Here is a 25,152-nt window from a genome sequence, read left to right as displayed (position 1 = left end):
CCCCCCCCCCCCCCAAAAAAAAAAAAAATAAATAAAGCACTCTTGGTTGGATTATCCAGGTTTCTTGGACGGGCTTGGGTTATTATAAAAAATAATAATAATAGTAAAAAAATAAGAAAAAAAAGGTAGAGGTCGGGTTGGGTTGGACTTAGGTTGAGATCTTGTATGGATACAACTTAACACATTATTAACCTTGTAAGATGAATGCTACAGATTTAATAATTGTAAGTTTCTTTACAAAAATATATAGTTTGATTTTTTTCAGGTTATATTAGTATTGTTTGAACTTTTGATTATTATACAGGCTAGAGAAGTATCGGTCAACCATTTTATAGGGTTTCTAGACTTTCTGGCAATGAATAAAGCTATACAGCCAAGAAACCTGACAAGCATGATGAACGAAGAAATTCTGTCTGATTGCAGCTGGAAAATTTTATTAGGCTGAGGCTGTCTGCTTCTTAGTTGGCTTAGGCTCTGCCCACAACACCCCAGCACCCCCTGCCAAATAGATAAGTAAATACATTAAAACATGATAACTGTGTGAAGAAGCAAACACAATTTTTTTTTGTTAAACTGAAATCTGATTTGCATTATTTTTGTTTAGATAACATGCTAAATGCTTCAGTACAGAAACCTACGATGTGGTAGATTCTAGTCATTTTGTTTGAAAAAGTACTGTGTCCATCTACAGGTATTTGCTCTCAGTAAATTTGTCAATGATGTTACTGATTTAATTTGGGTTTTATATGATTTTGCAACATGAAACACTTTAACATTATACTTGGAAGCACCTATTATGAAGGTAGATCAGATTGCATAAAGGACTTGAAAAGGCAAAGTTGTGGGTCGATCTTGATCTTTAGCCAAAGAACATTTCAAATCCTGTACTGGAAAACTTCGAGGCCTAGGTTATAATGGTCAAGTGCGGTATGTTGGAGAAGGGTAGGAAACGGTTAGGGTCAATGGGTCATTTGGTGTAGGGGTTTGGAAGGGCATTTGTAATGAATCCCAGCAGTTGACGGGAGAGGGGTTAGATTCTTGGTGGTAGATGGGAAGGGAGTGAAAATTTGATACGACCATTGAGGAAGGTTTTTTGAAGGAGATGTTGCCTGATTTGCTTCCCGATAGTTTGGAATCAGGTGCAGTGGTGGATGATCGTATGGGGAATTTGAAGGGAGTTTGGTGTGGGGCTCTACTTTTAGGAGGAACCTAAATGATTCGGAGGTTAAGTAGATGGTGAAGCTGATGAAGGTTTTGGAAGCTGTAGAGACTAAAGAAGGTGTGGCTGAAAAATGTAAGGTGGATGGATGGTAGAAATGGGAAGTTTTTGCTTAAGGGTTTTTTAAAGATGTTCCATCGTGTTGAGCTGTTGGAGTGCTCCCTAACAAAATTTTTTGGAACTGGTGGATGCTACCCCTGGACCAGCATCTTTATGTGGACTCTTGCACTGGAGAAGGTGTTGACTATGGATAATTTGCTAAAGGAGGTAAAAGCTCAGAAATGTTTGGAGGTTGCATGAGGATGCTGCTGAGGATGGGTATCTATTGATTTTGGGGAATTATGACTTATGTCTAATGATACTAATTAACACCAGCCATAGTTGTCACGGCGTCAAATCGATCCAAGGCGGTGGAGGGGTGGCTAATCGATTTGGCAATGAATCGCCCGTTTTGGCGTTGCCATGGCGGTCAAATCGCCCGTGTGTTATTTTTTATTTTTTTCTATTTTCTAAAATTATTTAGTATGCTACTTTTTTATTTTCCCTATTTTTTAAAGTTATTTAGCGTGCTACAAACCTAGAATATATACCCTATAACATATAAAACACTTGTTAAACAGTAACATTAACATATTTGTTAACCAAAAACCATTAGAACAACATCAAAATCCAAAAAAAAATTCAAATTAGTAGTCAGAAGCAACTTAACAAGTGATCCAAGAAAGGATTAAAATAAGGCAGTAAAACAAGCAATCCAATACTTCGACTAAGAACTAATTCTATATGTCTATAATTCTATTTATGCTGTTATGAAACATTAATCATAGAAGGAGGAACAGAGAAGGAGAAGAACCGAAGAAGAAGAAGGAGAAAGAGAAGTATAGAAGAAGGAGAAGAGAAGCAGCAGAAGACAAAGGAGGAGAGGAGAAGGAAGTCACTCGTCAGGAACAGAGAAGGAGAAAGCGAAGCAGAGAAGCAGAGTAGCAAAGAAGAAGAAGAATAACAAGCAGAAGACGAAGGAGGAGAGAAGGACTGAAGAAGAAGAAGAAGAAAGAGAAGCAGAGAAGAATAAGATGAAGAAGACGAAGAAGGAAAAGGAGAAAGACGTCGCAGGCGGCCCCTTACCTTGGTTTTGCTGCCGGAGAAGGAGAAGGAGGACGTCAATCGTCGGAGAAGGAGAAGGTCAGCAGTCGTAGCCAGTCGGAGGCAGTAGGTCAGCTTCGAGGGTTTTCGACTTGAGACTTGAGGGTTTTTGACTTTTTCTCTTTTTGTATTTCACGGTTTCACCTAATAGCAAGTAAAAAAAAAAAGCGATCGATTAGTATAATAGGCGTGAGATGGCGTCCATGGTGCTGCCTTTGCGACACCTATACGACCTTGGCGGCCGCAAATCGTGACTCACATAAATCGGTGTACTGCCATGCCCTCTGATTTCCTCCGGGATGCCAAATCGCCGCCTAGGCGACGCCGTGACAACTATGACGCCAGCCCTCCTTTATTTATAATGGTAGAAATATTAGTACAAGTACAATTCTGCCCCTATGGATAATTATACTTGTATACTCATATCACAACACTCCCCCTCAAGTTGGTGCATGGATATCACGCATGCCCAACTTGCGGAAAATATGATGAAAAACCTTACTCCTTTGTAAGGAAATCTGCTAACTGATCTTCAAACCTTACGAAAGGAATTCATATAAGTCCCTGCTCTAGCTTCTCCTTGATAAAATTTCTGTCAATCTCCACATCCTTTGTGCGATTATGCTGAACTAGGTTATTTGCAATGCCAATGGCTGATTTGTTATTATAGTACAACATCATAAGAAATTGATTAGGCACACCCAAATCCTAAAGTAGCTTCTGGAGCCAAAGTAACCAACAAATAATATGCACTAGGCTCTAAACCCAGCTTCTGCGCTCGATCTAGTCACCACCGCCTACTTCTTGTTGTACGACGAGATTACCGCCTACAAAAGTACAATAGCTTGACATCGACCATCAATCATTTAGGGAACTAACCTAGTTTGCATTAGTATATGCCTATACATGCATATGATTGCAAAGTGAGCAAACTTCCCTTCCCTAGAGCCAACTTCAAGTAGCAGAGAATTCGGAACACTGCCTCCATATGAGAAGAGTAGGGATCGTGCATGTACTGACTCACCAAACTAACAGTATGGGCGATATCTAGTTTAGTATGGGACAAATAGATAAGTTTCCCAACTAGTCTCTAGTACATCAATTGGTTTCCGATCCTTGTTTTTAAATGAGCATTGGCTTCAAGGGGAGTATCAGCTGGTTTGCCCACTAACATTCCAGTTTCAAAGAGAAGGTCTAGAGTGTACTTTCGTTGGGAGAGCAGCACACCTCTGGTAGAACGGGCCACCTCAATACCAAGTACCTCAACTTACACAGATCTTTAATCTCGAACTCCTTAACCAGATAAGCCTTCAACTTAGCTATTTCAGTAAAATCACTCCCAGTGATGACAATGTCATCAACATATACAATGAGAATGGTAACCTGATCATCAACTCTCTTAATAAATACAGTGCGATCAGCATTACTTTGTTTATATCTCACTGAAACCATAACCTTGTGAAAGTGACCAGACCATGCTCTGGGAGATTGCATCAGCCCATACGATGACTGCTCGATGACTGCTTCAGTTTGCATACATTCCCTTAAGTCTCCTTACTAGAATAACCTAGAGGGATGTTCATGTACACTTCTTCCTTAAGCTCATTGTGGAGGAAGGCACTCTTGACATCGAGTTTCTATAGGTCCCATCCTGAGTTGACTACACAGGAGATGATGACTCGGACGATATTCATCTTGGAAACCGAGGCAAATATTTCCTGGTAGTCAATTTCATAGGTCTGAGTAAAACCTCTGGCCGTAAACCTAGCTTTGTACCTATCCACAATTCCATTTGCCTTTTGCTTGATAGTAAATACCCATTTGCATCTCATTGTATTCTTGTGTGGTGGAAGAGCTACCAAGTCCCACATTTCATTCTTCCGAATTGCCCTCATTTCTTCGTCCATTGCACATTTCCACTATGGTTATGCAAAAGCCTCCTGCTAATTATAAGGAATTGAAGCAAAGGACAAAAAAAACATGATAGGAAGGAGATAGGGAGTCATAAAACACGAAGTTGGAAACAGGATGTTGTGTTCAGGTCCTACTTCCTTTATGGGTTGGAATAGGGAGATTAAGAGACGGATCATTGACATCAGATGGGAAGAGATTACCTAATGGGATGTTAGACTTTGGATCAGATGATGATTTGCTAGGTACAATGGTAGTGGTTTCTCTTTTCTTTCCACGTGAGTACGCATGTAATGGCTCATCTGAGAAGATTTCGGCTCCCCTGAATAGAACTATTTGGCATCATCCCCTTCGCCACAGTATCATCTTCTTAAAAAAGTGGACTATGAACATCAAGTGAGGCAACCAATGGCACATCTTCCTTTATGGTAGCAGACTCCCCCTGAAGAGGTTCCAACATAGTATAATAGGCCTCCGTCTCATTAAAACCACATCCATCATGACTAGCAAACGACGAGAAGGGGGATGATAACATCTGTACCCTTTCTGTTTAGCAAAGTACTTAAGAAAATGCACCAAAGACCTTGTGGATCAAGTTTACTATGTAGGTGATGATTATGAGCAAAGCAGATAGGCAAAGACCTTGGGAGGAACCACAAAGGAGTTAGATCCACTAAGCACCTCAGTAGGACAATGGGAGTCCAAGACCTATGATGACATCTGATTAATAAGGATGCAGCGGTAAGGACTGCTTCATTCCAGTACGGCGTTGATACATGCATCTCAAACATAAGGGACCTTGGCGCCTCGCAACTTCCAAAAAGTGTCTATTCTTCCATTCAACAACTCCATTCTGGGTGGGTGTATCAACGTAGTTGGTCTGATGGACAATACCGTAATAACCATCCACATACCCCTTACCATTATCAATGCATCAGAATATATCAATGAGAAACGAACAATACTTCTATTATCTGAACTAGAATAAACGATTCTAGTTTTCTTGGAAAAAGCACAAGCATCATAAAAAACTGGTTCAAATTACATTACTTGAATAAATTATGTAAAACTCTAGATATAGTTCCCAAGGGGGGATGTCCTCAACGGCGATGCCGTCTATATATCTCTAACAATGCCAACTCGGAATCAATGTGATGAGCCTGACTTGGGAAACTATGGGAGATGCACCATCGGGTAAGTACAGATGGCCACTCACTTTACCACTGCTCATCGTTGCCCCCGTCACCAAGTCCTGAAATAGACAATGGGGAGGAAAAAATGTAACTTTGCAGTTCAAGTCCCTAGTGATACTACAAATAGACAATAGGTTAGTAGAAAAATTTGGGACATACAACACAGAGGAAAGAGATAATAAAGGAGGGCACTGGATAGTTCCCATCCCAGAGACATGGGAAAGGGAACCATCAGTAACTCTTACTTTAGTTTTACCTTAGGATGGAGAATACTGAGAAAAATGATTAGGAAAACCAGTCATCTGATTTATTGCACCGGAGTCAATTACCCAAGGATGGAATGCAACAGATGCACAATGACCTCCAAAAGAAATATCGGAGTGAGTAGAGTGGGACTCTGATGCAACTGGCAAGGAGGCAGCAGCAGCAACAGAGGAGAATAAGGGTTCCAACTTGGTCACCAGACGACACAAAAGAGATATCTTATCATGGGACAAAGAAGTGCCAGTCGGTGTAGCAGCTATCTGAAGTATCAAAAGTTTCATACCGATTTTCTTGAGAATGATTTGAGAACCCATGACCTTGGCCACTACAATGAGAATTGGTTGGCCGCCCATAAGGTTTCCAACAGGACTCCCTAAGGTGCCTCTTCTTACCATAATAATTACATGTCACAGGTTCCTTATTAGTTGGACGATCACTGGATTTGGTAGTTACAGCATGAGACTGAGATCCAGTTCCTTGACCTAAGTATAACACAGAGCGTTATTGTGGTGCCAGATGGAATATAGCAGCATGATGATTATCTTCAGATTGAACCAAAGAGTAGGCCTTCAAGTGTGGGGAATAGGTCAAGGTTAAGAATATGTGCCTTTTGATTTGATTAAACTCCATATTCAGGCCAACCGGGAAATTATACACATGCAACATGTCTTCATGCTTCCTAAAAATAGAAGCATTAGTGGCACAACTAGGTCGATAGATCTTATAAAATCCTGTTCCTACCAAATACCTCGCAACTCTAAATAATAGTGAGTGCGGGTTACTCCTATTTGGTTCCATGGATTTTCTGCCGCAAATCATAGCATTGTGCATCATAGATTTTAAGGCGGTAAGGCGATGGAGGCGTTTGAGGGTCTTTCGGGGCGCCTTAGGGAAAAGGCGGGCATAAAGCGTCGTCTTATTGACTAAAGTATTCCTGTGTAATTTTTTTATAAAACCAATCTATTCGGCTCAAATCCTAGTTGAATCCTATTACTCATATGTTAAATAAATATTAAAGGTTCATATTCATACTAATGTAAGATATTCATCAAGAAAACAAATCAATGAAGTGAATAAACTAAGTTCATCTTCATCAATCATTAATCATCAATCATCATAACATATTAACTTATAATATAAATACATAATTATGAAACAAAATTATAAATATAAAGAAAAGAAGACATAAAAAATACAAGTATTTATTATACTTACCTCTATAAGGCCAAAATGAGTGCCTAAGCCCTAAGGTCATCCACTATATTTCTACTCCTATTAAAGAAGAATGAAGCTCACCGCTGCCAGAGCAAACTCACCACTGCCGGAGCAACATGATCGCCTAGATCAGTGGTTCTTCCTTGTTCCTTGATTCCTTCTCAAAGCCCTTTCTTAAAACCCTTGACAAAATCCAAACCCTGTTTGTGAATCGTGTTTTTGTTTTGTTTGATTTGGTTATTTTTGGAGTAAAGTTGATCCCATACATCTCAAGTGTTAACAAAATCATACACCTACCAATAAAAAATCTATTTGGAATCTTCATCAAGTAATTTTAAAATGTGTTTAAAAAAAAAAACCCATAAGGCGCCACTTCACGTAAGGTGGAGCACTGCCTTACCATCTCTAGACCGCATCACCACCAAGCACCTTAAAAACTATGTTGTGCATTATTCCTTACCTAGGAATATGTGTCCTTCGTAGCCTACCATATCATAGTAGTTGTATCCATCAAGAAATAACCCCGAGTTATCGAATTCAGCAAAAAATACATAACTAGGGAGTTGGCAGAACTCCGTTTATCTTGAGCAGAACCAGTAGTAGTCGGTAGACGGAAGCACCTCCATGATACCTGGAATAACCAAAGGGGATTTTTAGATAGGAAACATGATCTGGACCACATCAAATAGTTGCTCCCATCCAATTTGATGAAGCTAGTAGGGAACGAGGGGTAGTCACCACGTGGAACACGATCCACTCCGTCCAAAACAATTACGGTTGTGTCATCTGAAGCCTCCATAGTTGGTCTCGAAAGAAATCCACAAACTAGCAAAAAATTTCCAAATCAAAAAAATCATAAAATTTTGTTCACGAATCAATACATAGGAATCAAACCACAAAGAAGACCCCCAGTGGGAAGAAACTCACCACTGAGGGTGAAGCTCTACTCGAACCAAAAGAAGAGAAGGAAACGAGAGAGAGAGAGAGAGAAGGGCTAGGGTTTCATGGGGAAGGCGAGAGATGGGATTAAGGTTTTGGGACACCAGAAAATTCCTGCTTTGGTACCATGTTGATTTTGGGGAATTATGACTTATGTCTAATTGATACAGTCCTCCTCTTTTATAATAGTAGAGATATGAATACAAGTACGATTCTGCCCCTATGGACAATTCTACCCTTGTACACTTATTACAAAAATATCATTTGTGTACTGGTTGTTTCTTCATGGAAATCCTGGGTAATCCTCTCAGTTATGTGGAACTTGCCGAGGAAGCATATCGTGCTGCCCATAATGTACCTTCATCTGAGGGATTTATTGTTGTAATTTGGAACCTTGCCTACGAAGCATATATTTCTGCATATAAAATATTCTTCTAATGGATGGATAATTGATATTTTATTCTCTTTGGCACTATCAACAAACAACAACTCAGCCTTATCCCAACTATTTTATTCTCTTAAGCACCATCTTTATGATTATATCCACTTCATTAGCCTTTGATCACTGCTGTCCCTTCGAAACAAAATCTTGTGTGGGCTACTTTCTGATGGTTCTATTTTCTTTTTCATCTCAAGACATTCAGTCAGAGTGGGATGTATAAGACTATTAGGACTTCTCAAGAAGTTTATATCCATCCATCATCTGTGCTGTTCAGGTCAGTATGGAGTAATTTTCTGCTGCCATGCATGATTGTTAAATAATTTCATCTTGGTTCGTTCTTTGTGACTTATATTCAAGTGGATGTGATTTTGCATGCTATGATGGTTTGTGCTAAATATCAGCTCCATTCTTGCCAATGCTGATTGAAGCAATTACTCATTCTTTCACCAAAAAAAACCTCTACCAGCAACATACATTTTAATGAAGATTCTGGAATGGGATGGTGTTAGAATTTTAAAAGATTTAACACACTATTTGTACTTGTTTCCAGAGCAAATTTATATACCTGTTTCAAATCTTTCATATGCAAAGTTTTCCTCTCTTTGTACGGTTGTACCACAGTTGCCCAAGGCATCATCTATGAGCAAATGCACTATTAGGACGAAGGTGAGATATACCCCATGACCCACAAAAATTAAAAAGAAAAGAAATAGGAGGACGATGAGGAGAAGAAAAACACAAAGGAGGATGGGAGACAGCAGGGAAGAAGAGGAAAGAGGAGAAAATGAAAAGGGCATTGCCTCTCTATCGTGCACCATCAAGAGAAAGGAGACAAGGTCTGCCTTGCTGCCTTTCCCCTCTATTCTGCACAATCATAAAGACCAATGTTCTAACTTTAGCTGAAATTTCGCAAAATTTATTGCTTTCGATATTGAAGAAATGCAGTGTTTTGACTGAAGTTTTGGTCTTTTGTTTAAATACCATACTTCAATTGAAATGGATTGAAATTTCGACCCATTTCATCTGGTTTTGGAAGTGAAGGTTGAAAAACCCAATGTTTGTGCTTTCATAGCCAAATCATTGTACTACATGGTTAGAAGTGAGCTACTTTCTACCCATAGAAAGAGGTTTTTGAATTAGTGATAGAGGCGCCCTTACCTGTGTACATATGGATAGCACCCTTTTAGGTTAGGTAGGGAGTTAAGTACTTTGTGCAAATCACCCAATGTATTTATTCCTAATACATATTTAAGTTGTTTGAGTTGAATTACATATGTTCTAGTACAAAACATTGTGGGGAATAGGCCATATTAGATAATGTATACAGCATACACACCAACCTCCAAATTCAAACTAACATTTTGGTTGTAATTATTTAAAATCTATGGGTTCCACTGTGTTTAGTGGGCCTAAAATAGGTTGTCCTAGAAGTTTCAGGACCTAATTTGGTTTGTTGGTCCTGACACAAACCATTGAAATTTGCAGAAAACTGGTATCAACCGAAATTTTGGTTTCGGTTGAAGCATTTTGGTTTCAAGCCTGCCTGAAAACCAGGCTCAAAACCAAAACCTGGTACCTTTGCTAAAGACATCAGGCTTAAATTCTAGGCACCTGGCCATCACCTTGGCACCATGACAACTATGATTATACTTGAGAACGTAGAAGGTATTCCAAAATTTTCTTTTTTCTCCCCTCTTCCAGTCTAACCAATTATTGAACAATGAGAAAAAAATGAGGTGATAAACCTTACAACAATGGAAACCATAATGGTATCTTAATACAGAAGGGAGGGGCAGAGGAGAAAAAAAAGCATGGAACGCAGAGCTCTTTGATGGAAGTGAAGACCCACTAAAGGCTGTTGGCACCTAATTTGACATGTATGCTTCCCAGAGAATAATCTTGAGCCCTACACAAGTCTACACTTCTAGGATTATTGTAGATGGGCACCTAATTATGCAGCATGCAAGTTCATGGGGCTGAAATTTTGGGGACATATAGACCCCAAGTCTCTATTCACTTGTCAGCTTTCACTGAGATTGGAGTTGGCCAAGTACCAAAATGACGCTTTAAAATCCAGGAGCACAAGAGGGTGCATGCCAATACATTGGAGGGTATATAACTAAATGTTTGAAATTTGACATGTGGCTAATTGCGACCATTCCTTAAATATCCAACAATCAAAATTGCCACGCCACCCTGGAAGAACTAGGTGCCCTTTTGGAGAGGTTTTCCAGATTTGCTTGTTCAAGGAAAAAAATTGAACAAAACAGAATTATCTTCCCATTCCTAACTCGAGTGATCTATAGCAAGGACTTTAGTCAAGTGAGTAATTGCAACAACTTGGCAAAATGATCGCTGAATCTTCTTGCTGGTGGACTATTGTGGCTGAATTTCTTATACAGATATTTCAACCCTTGTCACGCAAAAACTATGAGGTCCCTTAAATAGGAAAAAAAAAAAAAAAAATCTAGAAAGCTTATTCCTGTTTTCCCTAGTGACCCAACCCTAAATATGATGATAGTATTATGGATAGCGTGCAAAGAAGTTATCGCAATGGGATAACTTTAGATGCCTAGGTTCACTCATGAATAAAGGAGAAATAGAGGATGATATTATACAAAGAATTAAAATAGAATGAATGAAATGGAGTGGTGCATCTGGAGTGTTGTGTGATCGATGTATCTCTTTAAAGGAAAATTTAATAGAACGTGTGACACCAAAGAATACGACAATTATCCCAGACCCACTTGGGAGATCTGTGAGGTGTCCTCACCAAGAATACGGCAAGTACCAGGGGGTTTAGAAGATCGGTGAGGGTGTGTAAAAATTTAGTTCCACATCCCCTAGGCAAAGATTGTTGGGCTAGTTAATAACATCCATAGTTGTCAAGGTGTTGCCTTGGCGTCCAGGTGGTTTGCCTGGGGGCCTAGGCGGCTGTCGCCTTATTACACTATATGCTGCCTTATGTTTTGGCACTTAATTATTTCTAATATTATTTAAATCATTTACTTAATGTAGTATTCATAAATAAGCAAATACCCTTTATTTGAATCTAATAAAAATAGTTTAAAAAATCACATTCCAAAGGATAAAAAGTCAACCCCCCGGTCTAAGAACAAAAACTGGATTTTTTGTTGCAGGGCGATTTTCAACTTTCAAACGCTAGTGTTTTTTCTCAATTTTGAAAATTTTATCATGGTAATACATTGTTAACCAAAAGTCCGGTAAAATAATTTTTTGTTTTGATGTCCATAAAATTATTTCCATTTAGGCGATTTAATAGCATTCGTGCACTTTAAAATAAGTTTCACTGGAACATAACTTTGTCATAACAACTCAGATTTAAGTAATCTTAGACTTGTTGGAAAGCTAGTTTGTGGCATACCTAATACAAAAAATCTCATGTGAAAATAAAATCATTTAACCAATCAAACTTATTATAGAACAAGAGCATTTTTCTAAATGTCAATAAGTCATGGTTGTTTTGATGACTTGATATGAATGTGGCTGTTGATTTTTTATGACTTGATTTTGCTTAATGCTGATTTTTTATGGCATAGGGTATAATGTATATATTGTAACATACTAATTAACTTTAGAAAATAGGGGAAATAAAAAATAATACATGGGTGATTTGATCGCCAAATCGATTAGTCACCCCTCCACCGCCTTGGGTCGCCATGACACCGTAACAACTAAGACAACCTCCAATGTGTTTTAAAGCGTTGAGGCCCATGGGCCAAAGAAGACAATATTGTGTCAAGGTTAATGGGGTCGGGATGTTATGTGGTATTAGAGCAGACCCTGATAGCTTGTGGGGTCATAGCATCTCGTTGTGCCCAAAGAAGGGAAGAATGTGACACCCAAGAATACAACGTGTACCAGATCCATGTGGGAGATCGGTGAGGGTGTTCAAAACTTTAGTCTCATATTACCTAGGGGAAGATTGTTGGGCTAGTTAATAACCTCTAGCCTTCTTAACATAGCGCAATGTGTTTTAAAGCCTTGAGGCCCATGGGCGAAAGAGTATAATATTGTGCCAAGGTTAATGGGATTAGGGCATTACAAATGTGGCACCCAAGAATAAGGAATTGTACTGGACCCGCCTGGGAGATTGCTGAGGTGTCTCCACCAAGAATATGGAAATTTGGGAGATCGGTGAGTGTGTGCAGAACTTTAGTCCCACATCGCTTAGGGGAAGATTGTTGGGCTAATTAATAATCTCTAGCCTCCTTAACATGGCACAACGCGTTTTAAAACCTTGAGGCCCATGGGCCAAAGGGGACAATATTATGACAAGGTTAATGGGGCCGGGCCGTTATAGAATGGTTATACAACCAGCAATGACATATGGGGCTGAATGTTGGGCGGTAAAGAAAATATTTAAACAAAATTAATATGGCAGAAATGAGGAAGTTGCGATGGATGAGTTTTACACAGAGAAGTGATTTATCACAAATTGAAGGAGCTGAAAGAGCTAGACGTAGGCCTAAAATAACCATAGAAGTAGTGAGGAAGGACATATATAGCTTAGGATTGGAATCTTGTATGGCTTTGTATAGAACTGATTGGAGGAATATGATCCATGTAGCTACCCCATTTAGTTGGGATAAGGCTGAGTTGTTGTGTAAGGAAGTTGGACTTCCATTTAATATGTTTATCCTTTGTTGCTTTTCCTTGTCATTACATGCTGTAATTTTCATGTGGCTGGACTTGAGCCTAGAATCTAAATATAAGTTCATTCACTGTTATCTTTCTTGCAGGGTAAATCCGAAGTGGATTGTCTACCATTCTCTTGTCTCCACTGATCGGCATTATTTGCGCAATGTAACTGTTATTGATCCTTCATGGTTAATAGAGGCTGCTCCTCACTTTTATCAGCACCAGATGATAAATTCTGTTGCTCAGTGACTCCATTGAAGGAGAGGGAAGCAAAGACCTTTGACGGAAGGATTTGAAATGGATGACAGATCAATAACTTGAGCCTAACAGGGAACTGCAACTTGATGAGTCAGAAAATGATGCAGTGGAATAATCCTTGCCGAAACATGCTTCAGTCTTGGTGACAATATAAATTATACAGAGAGCTGTTGTTGGTTTATTGAGAAAGAAATAATGCAATTTGAGTATATGGACAAGCAAATGTTAGAATTTGTCATTTTTTCCTTTTAATCATACTGTCTCAAAGCAGCCAAGGGTTTCATTGTTTTGCGGCTTCTTCATATATTGCATAAATCAAACAAAAATTGCATAGTCTTCCCAACATTTTTGTTCTTTAGAGGAAAATAAGCAGAAGAATGTGTCTCGGATACTCTCTGTTTGAAATGACCTTGTGCCTTGTATGATGTTCTGTCCCGTGCCCTCATTGGTGCCACCTGCTAACTTGCCAGCCGGTGGCAAGTTTGATTTTCTAGAAGAAGTTAGGGACACCAGATTATCTAGTTGAGTGCAATTTTTTATTTCATTATTAACTTCTTTAATGTCTTTTTTCGATCTTTCACAGTCAATATGATAATGGGTGGTGAAAATCCTTTTTCCATCAGTAATTGTATAGTGGCTACTGATATGTTCTCAAGCCATTGTAGAAAAAATATTGTAATACTAGATATTTACATACTTCGACGGCTAATATCTATCGGACTTGTATTCAAATCTTACACATCAAAGATGTTAGTTGATGGATCACCAACACTCATGACATTGCTTGAGTGTCTACTCATCGCTGGGGGATATTTTTACCACTTCAAATCCAATTGATATCTCTTGTTTGGGCACTTTATTTCCTTTATTTACTGAGAATGATAATGTATCTATTCTGTTTGTTCCAACTCTAGTTGAAATTTAGAACATTTTCTTCTTGATGGATCCTTATAAATCACCAGGTCCTGACAGATTACCTTTGCTTGTAAACAATGATCTATTCTTATTGGTTTCTAATTTTTTTCTGTAACTGTAATCTTCCCTTTGAGATTAATAATTCCCTCATTACATTAATCTCAAAACAACATAATGCATTCAAAATAGATTTTTTTTTTCTCTTGTACACGGAGCCTTTGTTAGATGTAGACATATTTCAGATAATATAATATTTGTTTTTGAGATTTTTCATTATATGAATTATAAAATGGACAAGTTAGGCTATGCTGCATTAAAGATCTAAAGTCTATGATAGAACTGAATGGGGATTCCAATCGTTCCTTAATGGAATATCTTGAGTTTAGTAACCAATGGTCGTTTTTCATGTGTAAATCGAGAGAGGACAATTAGCTAGTGCCTTGGGTTGCACTAATCTCGTGGGAATCAAACCCCCTGAGGGCAAGCAAGCCCTTCTACGTCATTCGATTATCTTCGGACAACCATTCACTCTGTCTATCACCAATCGGCGTATTCGTATGCAAGAACAGCCTCCTCTCCATATACGTATTAATCTGCCCACTTGTAAATATTCCATCAAGCTCAATAGGACTGCATCTATTTAGGCTGCACTTTCCACTTTCCCATTTTTTAAGTTATTAAGATTGCGATAACAATTGCCTGGCACAATTGGTGAGTTGTGGTGTGCAAAAGGCCCACGCTCACCAAGAAGTTTCAAGTTCAAGATAGGATCGAGTTTTTTGGATGTTATCTACTTCCAGTCTACCTATCAACAGAGATTGCAATTCAGCCCCTCTAGCTCTTTATTTTTGTAGAGCAATAGGAAATGAAATTTTGACTATCAAATCCCTTCTTCAGCTTTACAAGGATGTCCCTGGTTTACTAATAAATGTTGAAAAAAGTAACATCTATTGTAGTAAAACTGCTCATCTCAAACACAACAGAACATTCTTCCAGCCTTGGGTTTTCGAAATATGAACCCTGCATCCCTTTATCTAGGGTCAAGGATTTTGATGGATAGATCTAAATGTAAGAACTAATCATTTTTTTGTCTCTAGAATGAAAGCTAAGTTGTCATTTGGAAAATAAATTCCAATCCTACTTACTAGAACACTCTATTCAAACTCTCAAAAGCCATCTTGAGAGAGCTAGATTCAATCGAATGTCATTTCTGGTGGGGTTATGATAGGGATCAGAGAAAGCTTCATACGATTAATTGGAACAATTTGTGCCAACCTAAAAATATGGTTTATGAGGCTCATAAGTCCATGATAAAGCCTTACTCTTCAAACTCTGTTGGAAGATTTTATAAAACCCCTCTCTTTTGTGAAGATCTTACATGCTAAATATTTCCCAGACACTGACTTCTTGAAGGCTTCTAAAAGAGGATTATATTGTTTAGGTTTTTGGAGAGGTGTATTGACCTTAAAAGAGGACTTCCAACAAATCTCATGTTGGAGAATAGGCAATGGTTCCAAAGGTCATATTTGGTCTGATCCTTAGATTCCTTTTCTTCCAAAATTTAGAGTACCCGAATAAGTTCAGGTGTACCAATCTTTTCATTGCCTCTGAACTTTTAGACTCTTGTAACAACTGGAATTTACCTCTCTTGGAGTCTTTAATTCCTCACAATATAGTCAGCCATGTGATTCGAATTAGAGTTCCATGATCTGGACTTCACGATCATTTTTTATTTTATTTTTTATTTTTTTTTCTGGAAGCCTAGTTTACACTAAAAGTTCAAAATCTCTCTTTGAAAGTGTAATAATGATGGATTTTTTGCTTTTTTTTTTATAAGAAATAATGGATTATTGACTAAAGGCCTTCTTAAATCTTTTTTTTTTTTTTTTTTTTTTTCCAAGTCAATATTCAGTGCTGTTTTTCGTAAGCAGAATAATGCATCTTTTTGGCATTTATTTTTTAGCTGTTCATACAAAAAGAGGATTTGGTTAGCGAGTCCTTATAGGCAATCGTCAGATTGTTGGGAAAGTCATCTTGGCATAAGCTCTAGTTGATCTCTGTTATTGCATTCCCATATGCTTCCTAATTCCGATTTATGCAACTATGCCATTCCTATATGTTTCCGAACGTTTGGTGGAATTAATCAGCGATTTATTTATAAATAAAATAGGTTTATAAATCAAGTCTCAGACTCTCAAGAGGTTTTTAATTTGGATTCTATAATTATGTTCCTTTGGCATAAAGAAATTTAGTGTTCTTCAATAATAAAAACTCAAATCCCATTATGTTATTGCAAACACCAACAAATACGAAAATAAATAGCCAACAGATCCGCACAATACAGAGATTTAACGAGGTTCACACCGATGTGGTGTGCTATATCCTCGGGTGAAGAAGAAGATGTTTCATTCTTTAGAAGAGAGATTACACCCAAGCAGTGGAAAGAAAACTTGCTTTGAAAACCCTAGCTAAAAAAAAAACCCCCAAATTACAATAACTTGCTCAACAAGACAATAGTACATTATATACTACTCCAAGACGCGGGTTGATCTATCGGGTCGAACCATACCATGGGGCCTACACCCCTGCACCGGGCTTCGGGCTCCGGGCTTGGGGCTTGGGCCTATCAACCCAACCCCTCTGCTTCCGTCACAGATCTCATAAAAAATTTCCATTTGGGTCACCATCAAAATATGTCAGAGCGGTTCATTCTTCAAAACGGGTCAAGAATTCGAGACCAACTTAACACATTCATTTAATGCATCTAATTTATTGATAGACCTCTAGCCATTTGATTGAGTTAAAAACAATTTGAGGATAATTATCCTCACAAGATGACAGCTTTTGGGGATAATGCTGGCAGGAATTCAATTATGCAGTGGAAAATTTTGGATTGAGATCTCTTGCAATCGGAATCATCGATCGAGTTTGTGAATATACATATCCAACAAATGATACTTATGAAGCCCAGTGGGCATCATGTATTTTATTTGGGGAATCATGGATTTTCTATTTTCTCTGGTTATGATTATGATATATTATGTTCAATAACTGAAGCTGAAGGACGAGCTGTTGAAGAAGGAATTAAAGATGCAATAGAAAAAAGCTTAACTATATAGAAATATGAACATATGTACTCATCTTAGTTGGAGTGATAGTTTGTAGTTGTGTCACTCTCCAGAATGGCCCTAGTCTATGTTTGCTTTATTATCTGACATTGTATTACTTTTAAAATCATTCCAATCTGTACTAATTAAGGGGGAAAAAAAATTTATAGGATGCATGTTTTGGCTGCTTATGACATAGTAGCAACAGTTTGATTCTCTAAACTAGTTGGTAGAAAGGTTTACAAACTGAACAATATGTATAGTTATTTCCATTCACCAAAAAACTAGATAAGGGCTTTCTTTTTTTTTTTTTGGTTTTAATTGTCTTCTAGCTTTTTAAAGCTTAAGATGCATGTGCCTCCGAGAAAATTATATTATATGTATAGCTATATTTCTAAAGTGCTTGTAGTACCTATAGTTATAGGTCTTTCTTTCCCTGACTGAATAATGTTGAATAAGAAAGTAAATGTTCATCTTGTTTGTTCTTTCCCTTGGGTGGACACCTAACATGCCATGTGAAGAGCGGCTAGGGAGATCAGGACATGGTTTCCATTGGTCACATGAAAAATTTCGTAGCAAAATTCAAGTCATTTGCTTTCCCTATTACCGCTTTGTGTTGACAAAGAAAAAAAGAAAGCCTTGATTTTTCATATGGCCAGTTTAGATTTAGACTTAGTTCGAACATGAAAGTAATTAAGAGTACTCAGGGACCTATTTGTACATTATTTGACAAAGTGCACATAGTGAGATGAGAACAATTCACTAGCATTGGACAATTTAGACGAGAGTAGCTTCACTAGCAATGGAGAATAGGGTTAGATGAGAGTTGCTTCACCGACTTTAGAAAAATTATGTGTCAGAATATTGAGAGAGCAAATCTAAGTGTCACATTTGTATAGAAGAACTTTCAGTATATCACTTGCATGGAATTATTATAGACATGTAATAGAAATTGTTATAAAATTGGTGGGCTGAGTCGTGTCACTTGACACTATCCTTAAGATCGTAGATGCCCCCTATGGTGCAACCGGAAATAATGCAAATCGGCCTCCAAGATAAAACAACCCAATGGCTCCCCCAGTAATCGTGCACTCGACTGTTGAACCCCTTCGAATGCTATAGGGCTATGCTCAAACTAGAAAACAAAACACCAAGAAATGGACATGTGAAATCTAAAAAAAACTCAATAAGAAGAAAACTTGACAAAACACACTTGAATGCCTCAAATGACTTTTTCCGTGTTTTCAAATGCTAAATCCACCTCTATTTATAAGACAAGTGAGATAAGAAGTAAAGGAGAAGAAATAAAATTGAGACTTGAATGAGAGATTATATATCTTCTAAAATTGAAGAATTGATGCCTCAAGAGGCTTCTAATATAGAGACATAAAGTGACTCAAACGATTAAAAGAAAATTGCCTTAAGGAGCTTTTAGCAACTGTAGGGATTAATAACCATTATGTGGAGAGACTTATAGAATCTCCAAAACTAAAGGAAGTACATAATACCTCTTGCTTTAACAATAGGCTACATAAATAAACTAGTCATTTAAGAAGTAATTAAGGGGAGATGTAAAGAATCTTTAAAAACTGAAGGAGCAAATGTTTTGAATCTTAATTTGTTTTTAAAAACTTGCATTAAAAAACAACAATTCCCCCACAAGATTCAAAATACTGATAAAAATATAAATACAAAAAAAATATAGTTTGAGCACATTAGAATGGTAGGACACATCATTGCAGATGTCTTTCAGACTTGAATCTACAGTGGGTCTGATAAGTCACGGTACAGAGTACGGGGGAAGTCAGACTTCTTGAACCTTTCCTCATTTGTGTAGCCGACTGACCTACCATCTATATCCTATCACTCGACGCCATAGTCACTCTTTTTTATATTTTAGACAATTTTGGCCTTTGCCCCCATCTTGGAATCATGAATGTTTAGAGAATCTATCTGTAAAATTCTTATCGGAGGCGGTCGCACCCCCTACATCCACTTAGGTCAGCCCTTAGTATATACCACAGTTAACATACCTTCATCTGACATGAGTATTGGCCAATTAAGAGTTTTTTTAACTCATCCTCCCTGTTATTGTGGTGAGTACTATCTTCCATATTTAATCCGGAATAGACACATGATAGTACTAATTAAGTCATCCAGTGATTTCGTTTTTACCCTTTGAACCTAATTCCAGTGATCTCCTATCACATAGGTTGGCTGTCCATCACTTTGATTTATGACATGGGCCTTTAAGCCTATTCCTTTAGATGTCTTTCGAATAACTTTGGTGAATCGAGACTTTGTAAGCACGTCTGCTTCATTCCTCATTGACTTTGAAAAGTAGATATCAATGGTATGTACCATTATTTCATATTACTTCACCAAGTCATGTTTAAGAATATATGTTTTTACTTATCATTACAAATCTTGCTTTTAGCCTTTGTAATGGCCACCTGATTGTCGCAATGTAAATACATTGAAGGTACCAACATAGGCCATAATGGTATATCACCTACTAGGTTCTTTAGTCATTCGGCTTTAGATCCAACTTTATCAAGTTCTAAATTCAGTTTCCATGGTGAAACCTACATTATAAGTTTATTCATCGATTTTCAAGAAATCACCCCACCATTTAAAACAAATACATATCCATTAGTAGCTAAAGTTTCTTATGAATCAAACATCCAGTTAGTGTCACAAAGTCTTTCAACACTAGCTAGGTTACCAAAATAATATAAACCATAATCCACAGTACCTTTTAATTACCTCAACAACATGATTGAATGCATTCGACTATTCTTTTACTGGATTCATAATCTGTTGGTTCAACTTTCTGATAGGATGAACTGTATCAAGTGTTATACAATTCATTGAAAGAGAATCAACACCAACAATATGATAATATTTCTTTTGTTAAACTTATTTACCATTTTTCTTTCTTTATAAATAACCACCAATAGCAAAAGTTGTCAACACGATGTATAGTCAAAATGACAATACATTTTTCATCATCATAATGTGCTTGAAATTATCTCACATTATCCTCTAATGATTTTAATTTTTAAAATTATATCAACATCTCCCATGTCCTTAAGCTATAAGAGGTTCTCTATTGTTTTTCACAACATATTATCTAGTTCTCATTGTCAACATATAAAAATATTTTGTCATTGTGATGCTCACAATAATCACATCTACCAATATCATTCGGATAAAATCATAACACATTATCAAGTTTTATGTCACTGTGCAGATGTTAACTTTAAAGCACACAAAAATTTTACAAGTCTTCAAACCTTGTGATTTTTGTTCAAGAATAAATTAGGCTTCAGGTTGATTTGTTTCCTTTTGTTTGAAGCTCTTGATTACTAGTCTGGGCTTAAATTTATCAAGTGATCTATCAAGTTTTAATTTTAACTTAGATATCCATTAAGCATATTAACCTTCACATTGGAAGATAGATCAACTAATTTCAATAATTATTGAGTTTAATTCCTCTAATTGTTTTCTTCCACAGTATTAGGAGATGTTACATCCTCTTGATAAATCAGAGGAACCTTATCAATAAAGATAAGTAACTATGTCATCTCTCAAATTTCTTTCATTTATATTTATTTTTCTTCGTTGATCTTCATTTTTTAAAAACATCACCACTTTATATTATCAATTGTACTACGCCAGTATAACAATGCATATACCATGACAATTGAAGTCCTCCACAATTTCATGGTAACTCAAATGCTTAAAAAATATAGGATAAATCATACATGTTAGATTCAAGAAATTCATATCATATATATCATGCATTTTTTTTTCCATATGCATATGAATAATTCTTGATATTTCTTGTAATCCAAGACGTTATGTCATTCAAATGTCCTTCTCTCAAATAGTTAATAAATTTAGCCCCCTGGCTTAAGCTGCCAATATATTAGACTAAATAAAATATTTTTCAAATATTATGGATTTAATATCCAACTAAAAAGTGGATGAATAGAATAGAAAACCCAAATACCTCATTGAACAAATTATCAATGAACTTAATGCAACATATATCAAATAAATTTCTAAAATAAGTTTGACTATAAAATCGTTGCATCATGAAAATAATGTTGAGAAATCTAAGGCTATCTTGCCTTTCAATTGGTTTACTTAGGCAAATTATAAAACTATTTGATTCAGATAGTCATACCATCCAATTTATTCTTAACTGACTTACTTGATCCGATCTTTAAAATCAGATAATATAAATTAATCTGAGCAACCAACTGAGACAATTCAATCTGGGTCTCCACTAGCACACTAATTTAAACTTTTCAGATGAGCCAAGTTGTGGTCTAAATGGATCGATCACAACTTTAATCACAATTATCTAATCGGATAATATTACTTAGATGTTAACATCCAATGCCGACTTTATACAATAGTGTTGGTAAATTCAAAATCATGACCTATAATGATCAATATGCCACATATAAATATATTTAATTTTCACTTTAGAAATCGATTTAATCATAAACCTTTGTATCACAAATATTGATGAATAAGGTCATGTGAATAATATTTTTATCTAAAAAATGAGCTGCAAATAAATTTACAGTCGTAGCCCTCTTACTGGTTGTTTATACTTATAAGATAGATTCAATCACATACCTTTGATGTTACCCAAGTTTAGATAAGTTTTCCTTAAATACCCAAAGAGATTTGTCATATGTGAATTTAAGAAGAAATCAAAAGGATAGAACATGAATTATATATAAAACTTGCAATGATGTATGCCCAAGTTTTAATCAATATAACTAACACAATCATTTAAGCATCTTTATCAAATCGATCATTAGTTATGATTCAAATTAACCCCTCATTCAATCATATAAACCATTCAATTTTGCTTCAAACTATGACGGGAAGCTTTTAAGGAATATATGTTTAATCTTTCCTATAGTGAATTCAATATAATTGAACCCACATAATTGGACTAGAAAAATATGTTGAGAAACATTTCAATAGGAATAAGGTATATGAGATTATAGTAAACCCTTCCCCAAACAAGAAATTTTTCATGCTCAACAATATAAAGATAATAAATATTTATATTATCATGGGTTACTGAGAAATCTTAATCCATGGTCTATAAATATTAAAGTTAAAACAGATACATAAAAAATATTAATTTTTGATCTCATAATCCTTGAAAATATTTGGATTTGAAAATCACACTTCATACCTCTTTGTTTTGATTCTTACACCAGTAAGGAAAACATCTCTGAAATCATAAGGCTCAAATTCCTTTGAGTCAACTTGCCGAAAGCAAGATAATCTCAAGAAAACTATGAGAAATGACTACCTTCTTAGAGATGGATTGATCCATCAAAATTCAAAATATTGGACAACTATTACATGATACATCTTTTAAATATAAAATACTAATATCAAAGTATTCTGATTTGTAAAATCCATTATCAAATATTTTCAACAGATCAATGTATTAATGAATGGACATTAATTTTTAACCATGAACCATTAAATCAATTAATGGCAAATTTTCCCAAGCATTGTAATAACCTTAAATATGTAGAAAGCCAATTTAGTTGGTAACCACTAATTGAGTTGCCATTAATGGTAAAAACCCTGAAACCCGTGGGTCATGTATTTTATCAACCTTTTAATTTGAACTATCAAATGATTTTACTTTATCAAGGTCAGGGATAATTCTTTGGATTCTCCATCATCGACACAATCCTACTAACCATGTCAAGGATTTTTGTCTCTCAATAAACTGAGTTTCTACGGTTTTAAGAAATTGTAGAGAAATTATATGTCAGAATATTGATAGAGCAAACCTAAGTGTCACATTTGTATAGGAGAACTTTCAATATATCACCTGTATGGAATTATCATAGACCTATAATAGAAATTGTTAAAAAATTGATGGGCTGAGTCGTGTCACTTGACACTGTCCTTAAGACCGTAGATGCCCCCTATGGTGCAACCGGAAATAATGTAAATCGACCTCCAAGATAAAACAGCCCAATGGCTCCCCCAGTAATCGTGCACTCGACTACTGGACCCCTTCGAATGCTATAGAGTTGTGCTCAGACTAGAAAAAAAAAAACACCAAGAAATGGAGATGTGAAATTCAACAAAAACTCAATAAAGAGAAAACTTTACAACACACACTTGAATGCCTCAAGTGACTTTTTCCGTGTTTTAAAATGCTAAATCCCCCTCTTAGGGGTGTCAATTCCTAAACCGAACCGGTAAAACCGGCCGGACCGAACCGATAACAACCCGGACCGAACCAAACCGAAGCCTTATTGGTTCGGTTCGGTTTCAAGTATTGTAACCCCAAAACCAAACCGAACCGCACCGAAAACCGGATGAACCCGAAACCAAACCGAAACCGGCTCAAAACCCGGACCGAAACCGAAACCAAACCGGTAAGAAACCGAAACACTCCAAAATTCATTAAAAACATTAAAATTTGAATAGTTTTGTATACATTTGTATGGAAAATCGAATTCAAACTAGACCAAAAATCAAAACCAACCCGGTTACAAATCGATTTAAGAAATCGAAGTTCAACAATTCATCATTTGGTTGTTTCCTAATGGCTTCATACCGGTTTAAAAAACCGATCCAAACCGAAATGAACCTAATAAATCCAAACCGGTACCAACCCGAACCCAAACCGCACCGAAACTGACACCGGACCGAAACCGATAAATCCTTATTGGGTCGGTTTCGATCACTTCCAAACTCACACCGAAACCGGTGGAACCGGACCGAAACCGCACCGACCCGGACCGTTGACACCCCTACCCCCTCTATTTATAAGACAAGTGAGATAAGGAGTAAATGAGAAGGAATTAAATTGAGACTTGAATGAGAGATTATATGTCTCCCAAAACTAAAGAATTGATGTCTCAAGAGGCTTCGCATGTAGAGACATAAAGTGACTCAACCGATTAAAAGAGAATTGCCTTAAGGAGCTTTTAGCAACTGTAGGGATTAATAACCATTATGTGGAGAGACTTAAAGAATCTCCAAAACTGAAAGAAGTACATAATATATCTTGCTTTAACAATATGTTACATAATTAAACTAGCCATTTAAGAAACAATTAAGGGGAGATATAAAGAATCTTCAAAAACTGAAGGGGCAAGTGTTTTGAATCTTAATTTATTTTTAAAAACTTGCATTAAAAACCAACACCAACGCTTCACTAGAAATGGAGAATAGGTTTATAAAATCTCTTCTTCACCACAAAAGACATCATTCCTCAACTCTAACTGTTGTTGCAAGGCTCCAAATCGCACGAACCTGCACAACACAAATTAGAGGCTGGCTCAAAAAAGACTCCGGGACCAGGCTCCGATGCCCAAGTTAGATCCAGAGATACTCATTCTTACATCAAGTATTCAGTCGATTGAGGGCCTAACCTGTAAGGTTGGCTGAGTGCCTCTTATATAGGTGACATGAGTCCTTCTCATTGGTCGAGAGACTCAAGCGTGTGTCCATGGGCCTTCTCCCTATTGGATGGATTATCCTTTATCATGGCTGACCTGGTCAGGATCATAATGGTTAACTCAACTTGGGTTAGCTTCCCATAACGGGCTAACCTGACCATGGTTAAATCTCTTAATGGTTAACTCAACCGTGGTGAGCCCGGGGTTAAGCGATCGTACCTGACCATGGTTAGTGGCCAAGGGTTAGGTAACTGTCTAATCCTGTTAGTTTTCTTAAGTAAGGTTACAAGAGTGGGGGGCCTCCCTTGGGAGTAGGTCAGGAGGTCGGGAAGTCTCTACTGCAAGGTGAGGAGCTTAGCTTAAGTTCGTGTTAAAGAGATCAGGGTGCGACCACCCGACCATTGACCAGTCAACC

General features: G+C 36.9%; 1 protein-coding gene across 3 annotated transcripts in view; it reads left to right on the top strand.

Annotated features, from left to right (window-relative positions):
• The window catches only part of LOC122079794 (probable pre-mRNA-splicing factor ATP-dependent RNA helicase DEAH9), a 126,237-nt gene extending 112,220 nt beyond the window's left edge, over positions 1 to 14,017 (top strand). For 2 of the 3 annotated variants that reach the window (XM_042646518.1, XM_042646517.1), the window contains exons 22-23: positions 8,521 to 8,600; positions 13,090 to 14,017. In XM_042646518.1, the coding sequence (XP_042502452.1) occupies positions 8,521 to 8,600; positions 13,090 to 13,237 (228 nt within the window). In that variant the 3' untranslated portion in view covers positions 13,238 to 14,017. The remainder of the gene's footprint in view (positions 1 to 8,520; positions 8,601 to 13,089) is intronic. The other variant, XM_042646519.1, reaches the window with a different exon arrangement.
• Positions 14,018 to 25,152: the final 11,135 nt, after the last annotated feature.

The sequence above is a fragment of the Macadamia integrifolia genome, chromosome 5 (genome assembly GCF_013358625.1).
Source record: "Macadamia integrifolia cultivar HAES 741 chromosome 5, SCU_Mint_v3, whole genome shotgun sequence".
Classification (NCBI taxonomy): domain Eukaryota; kingdom Viridiplantae; phylum Streptophyta; class Magnoliopsida; order Proteales; family Proteaceae; genus Macadamia; species Macadamia integrifolia.
Note: the sequence above shows the minus strand (reverse complement) of the source record. Positions and strands in the feature narration are given on the sequence as shown.